Below are 12,735 nucleotides of genomic sequence, written 5' to 3'. Positions count from 1 at the left end.
CGTCCCATCTCCCTTTTACCCAGCTTGGTGAAAGTCTGTGAAAAAGTTGTAAATAAACAATTTACTGACTTCATCAAAAGCTCGGGCCTACTTCATCCAGCCCAATCTCGATTCAGAGCCTCCTATAGTACCGAGTCAGCTAAAGTGGAAGTCTCGGAAGCCATTCAGGAATGCTTGGATTCTGGCGGAAGGGCCGCTCTGATTTTGCTGGACCTTTCAGCAGCATTCAATACCGTTCCCCACTCCCTGCTGCTTGCTCAACTTGCGGACATAGGAATTACAGGCACTGCTTGGTGCTGGTTGAAATAATTCTTGGAGGGTGGCACGCAACAGATAGGGCTACCCCCGTTCACCTCGACACCGCAGGGGTGTCCACTGGGGTGCCCCAGGGGTCCTCATTGTGCCCCCTTCTTTTTAACATTTATGTGACTCCCTTAGTTCAGTTGGCGGAGGATATTGGTGCCAAAATTATAGCTTATGCCGGCGACACAAAGCTCCTGTTTACTTGGCAAAAAACTGTCTGACAGCTGTCTTTCATTGGCTTTCCTCTGCACAACTTAAATTTAACGAGGACAAATCCGAAATCCTCCTTTATGGTAGTTTCCCACCTCAGTTTAGGGAAACACTCTGGCCGGGTGACTATCCTTTACCGGCCTCAACAGGGCAACCGGCTAAGAATCTTGGGGTCCGGTTCGAAGAGAACTTTTCTTTTTCCACTCAGATTAAGAAACTTGCTGGGAACTGTTTCGGGATACTCAAATCCCTCAGTATTTTTTTACAGCTCCTCCCTAGGACAGCCAAGGAAATGGTCACTCGGGCCTTGATACTTTCACGTATCAACTATGCCAACGCCCTGTAGGTTGACCTACTGGACTACCTACTTAAACTACAGGTAGTCCAGAATGCTGCGGCCAGGCTTCTTTTCAACATCCCAATAAGAAGACGTGTGAGGCAGCATCTGCACCCCATCCATTGGCTGCCTGTATCCGAACGAGTAAAGTTCAAAGCACTGGTCCTGGCGCATCGTGCCCTTCTTGATTCCGGTCCAATCTATTTAAGAAAGCTTTTTATGTTCTAAACTCCAGCTAAACAGCTTCGCTCAGCTTCTAGCACATATTCCTTGCTTTTTTTAGCAAAGGATGGGTGGCAGCTCTCTTGCTTTCAGGGCTGCTGCGGCCTGGAATTCGCTCCCATTTGTTCTTTGCAGCATCCAGGACCCCACTCTTTAAAAAAAAAAAAAGACTGAAAACATTCCTTTTTAGGTTTCGCCTCGCCGAAAGCAGCGCAGCAGACTTTCGCGCAGGCGAAATCTTATGAGTTACAGTATGGATGTTTGTGCCGCCTCTCTGTTCCATTGGCTAGCTCCATAAATGGAGGCTAGCCATTGGAACAGAGATCTGTCCGTCATGGCCGGACCAGATACGTGGGCGTTCCCGACAGTTTTTCGCATTTTGCCCACGTCATGCGGCGGTGGGCGGTGTTTTTTTTTTTTTTAAAGCTTTGTTTTCGCCATTTCGGAAGTGTCCTTTGCAGGGGTGGGTTGCGCGATGTCCCGCTGTCCGTTCCTGCCCCCCTCCCGCTGTCCGTGAGCCCGTGCTTAATGCTGTGGATTGCTTAACCCGCCCCCTCCCACTGTCTGTTTGCCCGTTCCCCCCCCTCCCGCTGTCCGTGTGCCCGTGCTTAATGCTGTGGATTGCCTTCTCACGTACTTTTTTCAGGCTGTTTTTAACTAGACGTTTGAAATCTTATTGGCAGCCTGTTGTCTCCTAACACCTCATAGTAAGCTATGTGGTGTGGGTTTGCTCACTTGCAGTGTCTGGTCTGCTCACTCTTTCAGTTCCCTCTTCGAGCTTCCCATTTACTTTGATTGCTTCTCGGGTCGACAGCAAGAATGGAAAGGTAAGACGTGTAGATCCACCCAGGAGGGCCCTCCCGCTGTCCGTTTGCCTGTTCCCGCCCCCCCTCCCGCTGTCCGTGTGCCCGTGCTTAATGCTGTGGATTGCTTAACCCGCCCCCTCCCACTGTCTGTTTGCCCGTTCCCCCCCCCTCCCGCTGTCCGTGTGCCTGTGCTTAATGCTGTGGATTGCCTTCTCACGTACTTTTTTCAGGCTGTTTTTAACTAGACGTTTGAAATCTTCTTGGCTGCCTGTTGTCTCCTAACACCTCATAGTAAGCTATGTGGTGTGGGTTTGCTCGCTTGCAGTGTCAGGTCTGCTCACTCTTTCAGTTCCCTCTTCGAGCTTCCCATTTACTTTGATTGCTTCTTGGGTCCACAGCAAGAATGGAAAAGTAAGACGTGTAGATCCACCCAGGAGGGCCCTCCCGCTGTCCGTTTGCCCGTTCCCGCCCCCCCTCCCGCTGTTCGTGTGCCTGTGCTTAATGCTGTGGATTGCTTAACCCGCCCCCCTCCCGCTGTCCGTTTGCCCGTTCCCCCCCCCTCCCGCTGTCCGTGTGCCCGTGCTTAATGCTGTGGATTGCCTTCTCACGTACTTTTTTCAGGCTGTTTTTAACTAGACGTTTGAAATCTTCTTGGCTGCCTGTTGTCTCCTCACATCTCATAGTAAGCTATGTGGTGTGGGTTTGCTCGCTTGCAGTGTCAGGTCTGCTCACTCTTTCAGTTCCCTCTTCGAGCTTCCCATTTACTTTGATTGCTTCTCGGGTCCACAGCAAGAATGGAAAGGTAAGACGTGTAGATCCACCCAGGAGGGCCCGTGCGCTTCGACTGTGAAGGTCTGTCTCTGCAGACCCACAGTGGTCTAACTCAAATGTGAAGCTGTGTCTCCCTTTGAATTTGTTATTTTTCAAGTCTGACGTGGATTTGAGACCCTAGGAATGATTAAAATTTGGGGCATTAATGATATTCGGGAAATTAAGATACCTTCATTCAAATGTGGTTATTAACGAGCTGTGATTCCTCCGGGGAGCTCTTTTTAACTAGTGCAGGGATTTCAGCTAGTTGCTGAAAAGTGTGGCGGGCAAGTGTGTGTAACAGTAACAATGTCCGTAGGCAATGCTTAGTAACTTCAGGAAAGTCTTAGGACAGTTATAACAACCATACGCAGACGCCAGTGGTTACTTTTCAACTACTGTAACTAGTTCTGTACTGTATCAGGGTCTGGGCGCCTTAGTGGAAGGATAAAGTGTCAAGTGTGAATACTTCGCTCAAAACCCAGTGTTTGTTTTTTCAGCAACCGTGTTTCTTACTCTGTCCTTGGATGGGGGAAGCACACACAGGGTCTAGACAGATCGTGTTTGGTGACTGTTCCTTGGAGCAGGCGTCCTCTTTATTTCTGAATTGGGTGAGAAGCAGCGGTTGCACTTCTTGGTGAAGAGGCAGAGGCCCTCCCAGCTCTGGAGAAATAGAGGAAAGCACAGAGAGAGCGAAGTCACATGAGCCATCATGTTTTTTTTTCTTTTGCAGTTTTATATAGCGCAAACTCAACCCGAAGGTATTGTTACATTACAGACGGACACATTCATTTTAGGCACAGATTAAGTGTTTTGCCCAGAATCACAGTGTTGAGCAGACGCCGATACGCCAGAGTCGGCAGCTCAGATCGTTACGCCATATCGACTTGGCAGCGCAGCGCTGGGGGAACCAGTGCAGTGGCTAACACAGAGGCATGTGCGCCCCGGATGTCACTTCGCAGGGGAACTCTTAGATGCACGGGAGGAGGCGCATGAGCCCTCACACTGGGTCAGCACTATGTGTGTGGCTCTGGGTGGGTGTTTGTGGCTCTGGGTGGGTGGGTGTGACTCTGGGTGGGTGTGTGTGGCTCTGGGTGTGTGTGTGTGTGTGGCTCTGGGTGTGGCTCTCTCTGTATGTGTGGGTCTGTGTGTGGGGGTCTGTGTGTGTGTGGGTCTGTGTGTGTGTGGGTCTGTGTGTGTGGGTCTGTGTGTGTTTCTCTGTGTGTGTGGCTCTGTGTGTGTGGCTCTGTTGGTGTGTGTGGGTCTGTGTGTGGGTCTGTGTGTTTTTGTGTGGCATTTGCCAGAGATTAAACTATTGGCATTGTAAATGACAATGCCATTTATTTATCTGTTTTCAAAACCAACACATAAATACAAATTTTGTCATTTACAATGCCAATAGCTCAAACTTTTCAAAAGGCGAAACCATTGCATTGTAAATGCTTGTTATTTAATCAGTCACCCTTCACTTCTCAAGGTCTGCGCCGGGACACTCCTTGGAGTATCCGTGCACGCTACAAGCTCTAATAACATAACAATGATTTAAACTGAGGGCACACTGAAGAGATCAACATACAAGTTTACTCCTTGGTCATGGAGAATCATTTCTTGTGAAGTCTACTCCACTACTTTTAAATTTACGAGCTGCCTATACTGTAGAAAAAAAGTATTTATTCTGATGTAACACGTTCAGCTTCGTAGGAAACCATAGGGTGGCCAGGGTGCCGTGCACCACTAGTTCCCTTCTAGCTATCAGCTGCTTCCTTTTTCTTTGTGCTTTGCAATATCCATAGAGAATATCTGTTGCCCTGGTCGAAAAGCTATGAGTTTGACAACGAGAGGCCAATTTCATAAAAAATAATAGTCTATGCACTGAGCTGTTCACAGTGGCGTAGCTAGGCCTTAGGCCGCCCATGGCGGCCACTGCATCTGCCGCCCACGGCCTAATTGAAGAGCAGAGAGAGGGAGATGCTAGAGCTTCATGCGGTCGCGACAACCGCACGTAAGAGCAGGGGCTCCGGGGGGGGGGGCTTAATGCCAATTCTTACAGCCGCAAGTAAGAGAGGGGGAAGGGGTGCTGGCGGCTGTCCCAAAACCTGTGCCGCCTTGGCCGGTCTGCCCCCACGACCCCTCCTAGCTATGCCACTGGCTGTTCATAAAGTATGAGTGGTCTCTTTGAGGTCCACCTTTGAAATAGGCAGCAAAATAAAGTAAGGTGTTGTGGGAGGATTGGCAGGTACAGATTTCTCTGAGTTCAGCTCTATTACCAGTACCGTTCAGAGACACTTGCTAAATGACAGAAAGGTTTTCATCATGCAGCTGCTGTTTTCTTTAAGACATCTATCAATACAGCTACCCAGAATTGAGAGTGATGGCCCAGGTGAGGGGTGAAGTGCGGTGAAGGGGTAGGTGGAGACTGGGATCTCATTGTGATTTGTTTCGAAAGTAATCAAAGACTGCCGGCTGGGGGTGTCCGGGCAGGGTGTGAGGTGGGGTTCCCATTGTTTATGCATATTTTTATTTTAAAAGAGTAAGCAGAGGAGACTGCCTGCTGGGATCCTCACAATGTGTAGTGATCAGTGGAAGTGAACAGGCCTTTTTATCTGTCACTAGAGTGAGGCCTTCAGGCTCACTCATGTAAAGTTCCGATGCTGTGTGCCTAACTCACCCTTGACCTACATTAAGTTCTTATGTAGTGCTGTGCAGCGTGTGTTGTATGCATGTACTGGGTATATGCGTGCCTGTGAATGGCACAATTCATGGAAGATTCTGGGTTCCATTTTGGGAGACCCTGCGTTGACTGGAAGAGCATGAGGAGGTAGAGGAATACCTCCAGGCATTTTTGTGGATTGCTGCATTCTTGTAAGCTGGGTGGGACACACGCTAGAGGAAGAAGAGACAGGCTCTTCAGTACACCTCAAAGGGCACTCTTTGATCCAGAGAGACGTCACTAGAAAGGGGCCTGGGCACATCACAGGAAGTAGATAGGGCTGAAAAGAGAATCCTAAAGAGTGGGGCTGGGCCCTGAAGTAACATTCTCATGCACATATCAATGTGACCCACATTAAGATGTGAACCGCTAGTCTCTCCCATGGCCTGTGTTGTGGGGCTTTCAGATTTGGTGTCTCTCCTGCTGTAACAGACTGTTTTGTGTAGCATGGGTTAGGTAGCCCATTAGCACAACCTTCAGAGATTCAGGTCCTAAATCACATTTGGTGTCAGGATATGGACTGTCGGAAGGGGAGCTAGAGGCCCTCAAAATGGTCAGCTGTCAAGCAGCCAGTTGGTCTGTGCAAATAAGAAAACCACTACAAGACCAAGACTGAACGCTGAAGTCTCCTACTGGGTGAGGAAACCTTCCCCAGTGATCTCGAAGGCCACCTGCCCCTGGAGCACCAGTGCCTGCCTGGTTGTCAAGACAAGTGTGCTCTGTGAAGAAAAGGAAAGCAATGGAGGGCACAAGGTACATTGAGGAATCCTGGCGAGTGGATGCCTATAGTGAGGTGTGAGGAGACGGCTGCTGCATGATCAGGTCGTTGCCGGTGTGCAAGTTCAAGTTGGTGACCCCGTTTGCCAGAGGGTTGGCCTGATGTTAGCCATGGTCAGCATCAGTGCCATGCTGATCACGCCGATGCTTATTTTCGGAGTGAAGTCTGTAACCCCATATGCTGGGGGCCGCTGTGAAGATTATTGCTATGCCAATTGGGCCGTAGACCAGTTGCAAAGGAAAATGTGTGGCCCTGTATGCCGGGGTGGCGAGGGGAGCCTTAGTGAAAATGATTGCCATGTCAATTGGGCTGTAGCCCCCGTGTAGAGGTAAGTCAGCAACCCCGTTTGACAGATGAGGCCGCCATGGTGATTACTGCTGTGTCGATTGGGCCGCAGACTGTGTGCGGCGTAAGGTCGGTGATGTATATTATATATGACAATGGCGACCTGACAGCAGCAACCCTACAGTGCTCCTTCTGCAAAGGACCTCCAAACATGAAACCAGGACTTCAGAACCAGTGTGGAGCAGAAAGAGGCAGCGCTGAAAGCAGCCTGCACTCAAGGACACCAGTGATGAGTACTGCAACACCTGCAAGTACATCTTCTTTTTGATTAAGAACCTGAAGGGGGAAGTGGTGTATGGAGGGAGGTGGTGGGGGTTCAGTTCCTTGACCATCAAGAAGCATGAAACGTGAAGAGGATGGCAGAGGAGCAGCGGGACCTGGGAGACCAGAACAGTGGCATGACCCTAGAAACCTAGCCATCTGATGCCCTATTGGTCCTTACAAAAGGGGGGGTGAATTTAGGGATGAAGGGAGGTCTTTGCCAGACTGCTGCAGAGAAGATGACACAGAGGAAGGATTGAGGAGTGACGAACTCAACTGCCATATTACAAGAGTGTAAGATTATAGAGCTGTGTGATCCCAGGACCGGGAAACATCACAACCATAACACCACACTGTCAAAAGACCATGAAAGGAGAGGGAGAAACAAGATTTTTTTTGTCCCAAAGCAACTTGCTGATGGGCACTTAGGGGAAGATGAGAGACAACACTGCTCTCCATTTTCATTCCTGAGGGATTATTTGCCACTGAGTATAAACATGAAGGACATGCTACATAGAATTAAGCGATACACAATGCTGCTGAATTCCATGTGTAATATGCATAGCATTGGAAAGTTGCCGTTGTTGAGATTTCACCCCATACCTGCTCAGTGGAACTTTCGTGTCTGTAAACAGGTTCTGCAGGTGCTGTGAGAGTCCCAAAATACAAGTGCAGCCTCGACAAGAGGTTAGAACTGATACACAAGACATTGAGGACTAGAAATATCATGGTACTTTGAGTTCCTGAAGAAGTATAGGGAGACTACCTTTGAGGTTATCTGACATGGTAATCCCTATTGCACATAAAGATGTTTAAGTCTGAATTAGCGATATCTCTCCTTTTTAAAGTTAGAGCGAATCCCACGATCATGTTGATCCTGAGAACAGAGGACTTTAAGGACACAATAATGGAAGCGGCCAGCTGAAAGAGTGCAACTTCTTTCCTGATACCTCCTGAGCAACTGAGAAAAGATGTAAGAGACGGCTACCTCTATAAGGGAATTTGCAAGAACTGTCACCCAAGCAAAACTGCTCTTCCCTGCAAAACTCTCTATGGTGGCCAGAAGCAGCAGATGTGTATTCTGGGACCCAGAAGACGTGAGACATTGTTTAATTCTGCTGGGGACATGGTGGTTTCTGCACCCTGCTCTCTGGAGGTCTCACCTACCTGGGTCGGTGCACACCTGATGTCCGATACAGATCCATTTGCTTAAACATAGACTGAGGAACTTCAAAGAGATGCACCATATTCTGCACCGTGCTGGCCAGAGCATTGCTGAGACTGGTAGTGCCCGTACTTGAGTGTTTTGGTCTACGTTGCCTGGTCCCTCCCTGGTTGTGCCTCACCATGAATCTCTCTAAGGACTTCTTTATCTTGGACTCTATACAGATGACCTCATCTTCCTCCTGTCATCCCTCTTTCTCTCCCTTATCCCCGTCATGACCAACCTGCTTTATTTGAACCCTTTTTGTCCATGTTTAACCTCGTTCACCAACCCTCTTTTTTACAGTTAGCATCCCTTTAGTCTAGGCCTTCTGGTGCTTTAGGTACCAGGTTCAATAAACATCAACTGGTTAAGTTAAGGGGGGTATGGAAGAGATTCAAATCAAGTATTTGTGGGCTGCTGCTGAGATGTCCAGGGGAGCCCTGTCAGCATGTTATTGAGTGTAGAACACTGAAATAAGCACAAAAGCCTCCCCTGCTTGTGCCCCTTCCCTTTGTTTATTTTAGGCCTGGGCAAAGCACTATGCTACGCTCGCGTAGTTTGCGAAGTTTGCGCAACCTCGCACTACGCGAACTGCACATAGCACAGTGCGAACACGCATAGCGTAGCATAGTGCAGCGGTCATTTTTTGCTTGCTCTCGGTCCTCAACGTCAAGTTGGCGACCACAGGCAAGCAAAATGACATTCTGGCAAGACTTTTTCCTCGTTCGCGATCAGCAACATCAAGTTGCCGATCGCGAGCGTGGAAAATAAACCTCCCTGCGAGATTCTCAATGCGGGGAGGTCTGGTTTCTCATTGCGAGTGGTCACATCTACTCGCGACCGCGAGTAGTGAGAAACTACCAGTCCGCGTTGAGAAAGCTGCTGCTCGAGTAAAAATCTCCTTGAGCGGCAGAAAACTACAGCTCGCACTGTGCAAGATGCCGTTTTCAATGATTGCACAGGGCCGGATGCTTGTCCGCACTGTGCAATCATTGAAATCGGCATCTTGCACAGTGCGAACATGCTACTACGCAGTTCGCGTAGTGCTACGCGTAGCTCGTGAAGTGCACTTCGCGTAGCTTCGCGAAGCGCTACTTTGCAAACTACGCCCAGTCCTAGTTTATTTATTGTATTATTTAATGTGAAGACATGTTAAAAGATTCAGGTTGACTTACAGTTGTATTCAATGCTTAAAAGTTGGAGTTAATTAGTGCATCATAGACTTTTCTAAAATGTGGAATACAATATCTAATGCGTAATAATAGTTTGGGTTACCTGACACCTTCACATGCCCCACAGAGGTTACATGCGTCCTGCTAATGAATGACTTTTATTCTGCCTCCTAGATTGACACATGGGCCCAAATGAACTCTCTGCCGGGTCAATTTACTGGAAGTACAGGAGCACAGGTGTTGTCATCTGAAGAATTGTCCCTCAGCGGCCCTCAAGCCTGGCTCAAAAAGGTATGGGATAATTCAGCATTCAACCCCTATTGAATGACATATTGTTGATGAGTAGCTGATAGGTTAGGCAGTTTGCAAATTAACAATATAAACCATCTCGAATCAGAATTGAGTGGTATTGTGTATCGAGAATAACAAATGTAATTAATATTTTGGTAGGTAGATAACCCCACTTAATATGAAAGTACAATACTTACGTTTGAAATAGCAGTACCAGGTTGAGTCTAACAAAGTGAAGTGAGGTCAGTTGTATGTTAATGAAAAATCAATAGCATCTAATTGATGATAAAACCAGACTAAATAGAGGGCCTAGGTTTAGTTACACGGTATAGGTATGGATTCAAAGTGTGTTCATGTGTGTTCCATGTCCACACACATTCAACAAATAATCATTACGATGATTGGAATATCAAAGAATTATTTCCATATTGTATTCATCCTTTTCCTTTTGTTTAGTTTTAGTTATTTGATTGTGATTTGATGTATGGATAATTAGGCCAATGACCAACAAATCTCCAAATGGAGTTACTTTTCTTAGACATGATATTATGCTATTGCTTTAACCTCGATCCATATATTTTCTCAAAACAGGTTTCTGTTTCATGTTATCTTCAGTGATGTTATCAGTTCACAAATGTTACGTTTGAGTAGGGAGTGTGCACTTCATACAAAACACTTTAAGTATTTAAATTGATTTTTTTTCTATTTATAGATTATTTCATGCTAGGAGTGTTTGCCAGCTTAGCTAATACATATATGTAAATATATCCTCTATATTTCAGTAACACAGCATAATATAATTTAATTATTGATGGCATCAGAAGTTAAAACAATTTGGAAATAAACATATATAACCTTTTTGCTTAAATTTAAGTTGACATGTTCCTTTAAACTTGCCGTGCTCCAGTCTTGAGAACCCGTCACTGGCTCCCCATCATAGGAGATTGTAAATCTTATATCTCATATACGGTTGCTTACTGGCACTGCCCCACACAACTTCTTGGATATGCATACACTGCATGCCTACCTGACATCTTTGCTAAGCCGGTTTAATTTAATTTGTTTAACAACTTTGTTGAAGGTTTTGGTACAGAGAATAAGTGCAGTAAATAAAAAGGTGCAGTTCAGTGCAACCTGGGTTTAGTACAGTGCTATTTGGCCATATTCAAAGAGAGGAGAAACGGTTTTCAACTCACACCCATAACTCTTGAAACTGTGATGTCAATCAACCCTGCTTTCCTTAAGCAAAGAGACCCAATAGCATTTCTTTTCTGTGGCTGGGTGTTACTCCAGACTTAAGTGAGACTTGAGGCTTTGTGAATTAATCCTTCAATTAGACTTTATCTCTCCTCCTTTTCTAGAGGTCAATAGTGCCTCCAATCAACCAGCATGCAGCACTCAGGTCATAAGAACCTCAACAACAGACGATGATTGAGTTTTCGAATCCCCAGTTGTATCCATATAAAGCACTGTTGAGGATATCAGGATGTTGTAAAGTGTCTCCCTCTACAAAAGTTTGAACTTGCATGTTACTTTCATTATTTTCCAAAGCAATCCCTGCTCACAAGCCTCATCTTAATGTTCAGTACTCCTCCTTTGTAAGAAGTGGACGTGGTGGCAATTCTCTTAGAAAAGGAAAACAGCCTTTACAACAAGGTTTTTACCATGTTGCGCCTTTACTTGACATTTTTCACCACGCATGTTTTTACAACATGTATGCCTTTACCACACATTTAAGGTAAATTCAGAGGTGTGGGGGGGTGTCCCCCCACAAATACATTTTTCATATATATGGATATATATATATATATATTACCTATTGGCGGTTGCCAGTAGGTAGTTATAGTTAGGACCTAGTTTCCATAGGAAATCCGCAACATTCTATTTGGAATAACTTTGGCGCCGGTGGATGAAGACAATGACCTGCTCCGCTCCGCTCCTTCCCTGAAAGTTTGGGGTTGATCCGTCAAGCGGGGGCCGAGAAAAAAAGGGGTGTCCCAAAACGTGTTTTCCCCATGCAATTTTCCATAGGACCTTTAGCCAGGGCTACAGCCCGAACGGCTGAACGGAATTACACCAAATTTGGCAAAAAGGGTAGGGTCAGTTCGCAGATGACCCTTTTTGTTGAATGGGGTAAATCCGTTCAGTAGTTCCTGAGAAAATCATAAGTAAAATCATAAGTATATCTAGAGGAGCTTACCGTACTCTGTACAGTAAGAGTACCTTCCCGAGCACGAGCTGCATGCTGATTGGATGTCAACTGTCTGTCAACACTCCAAACCAGGAAGTGTTGGCAGCCATCTTGTGCCTCAGTAGAACCGAGGCACAAGAAAGCAGAAAACAAATGCGCAAAACACGCAAAGGGGGCAGGGTAGGCACACCCTGACCCCCTAGGCCTGCTCAGGGGGTCCCACAAGGAACCCCAAGGCCCCAATTTAAAAAAAAAATTTTTTTTTTAATAAACTGCGGGGGAAAAAAGAAACCCAGTCTGATTTTTTTTAAATTAGTAAGAATGCGGGGGGGCTCATGCCCCCCCCCCCCGCAGCCCCGGGGACCGCCACCCCCGGGGCTTCGTTTAAAAAAATAAATTAAAAAACCTGTGTGGGGGGCTCAAGCCCCCCCACACGCCCCGGGGACCGCCACCTCCCCGGGGCACTAATATCCAAAATAGGGGGGTCCATGACGGACCCCCCAGCCCCGGGGACCACCACCCCCGGGGCTTCGTAGATGTTGGGAGGGGGGACGCGTGGCCCCCCTCCTGGAGCCCTCGATGGCCCTGGGGACCGCCACCCCCCAGGGCCAGCTCCTGCATTGTCCCGGGGTGGACACCCCTGGGACACTGCTGTTTGCTATGGTAGGGCGGGAGCCTTGCGGCTCCCACCCTACCACAACAAACTGCTCCCTCTGAAAAAGCGCCAGGGGGCTGCGTTGCAGAGAGGTGTAAAAAGGGGCGTGGCCTCAGAACACCTCTCTGCAACGCAGCCCCTTGGCGCATACTGGAGGTTCCTGGTGGGCTAGTTGGCCCCCAGGGACCCCCAGTATGCAAGGGGAATTAGTTCCCCCTCTGAAAAAGCGCCAGGGGGCTGCGTTGCAGAGAGGTGTAAAATGGGGCGTGGCCTCATTACACCTCTCTGCAACGCAGCCCCCTGGTGCATACTGGAGGTTCCTGGTGGGCTAGTTGGCCCCCAGGGACTCCCAGTATAAAAGGGGAATTAGTTCCCCCTCTGAAAAAGCGCCAGGGGCCTGCGTTGCAGAGAGGTGTAAAAAGGGGTGTGACCTCTTT

General features: G+C 47.6%; 1 protein-coding gene across 4 annotated transcripts in view; it reads left to right on the top strand.

Annotated features, from left to right (window-relative positions):
- SON (SON DNA and RNA binding protein) overlaps positions 1-12,735 on the top strand; it is a 661,708-nt gene that overhangs the window by 632,820 nt on the left and 16,153 nt on the right. For all 4 annotated transcript variants that reach the window (XM_078656944.1, XM_078656949.1, XM_078656946.1 and 1 more), the window contains one exon: positions 9,336-9,452. In XM_078656944.1, the coding sequence (XP_078513070.1) occupies positions 9,336-9,452 (117 nt within the window). The remainder of the gene's footprint in view (positions 1-9,335; positions 9,453-12,735) is intronic.

Source organism: Lissotriton helveticus, chromosome 8, assembly GCF_964261635.1.
Source record: "Lissotriton helveticus chromosome 8, aLisHel1.1, whole genome shotgun sequence".
NCBI lineage: Eukaryota > Metazoa > Chordata > Amphibia > Caudata > Salamandridae > Lissotriton > Lissotriton helveticus.
The sequence above is the reverse complement of the archived record's forward strand: the minus strand, read 5'-3'. Positions and strand labels throughout refer to the sequence as shown.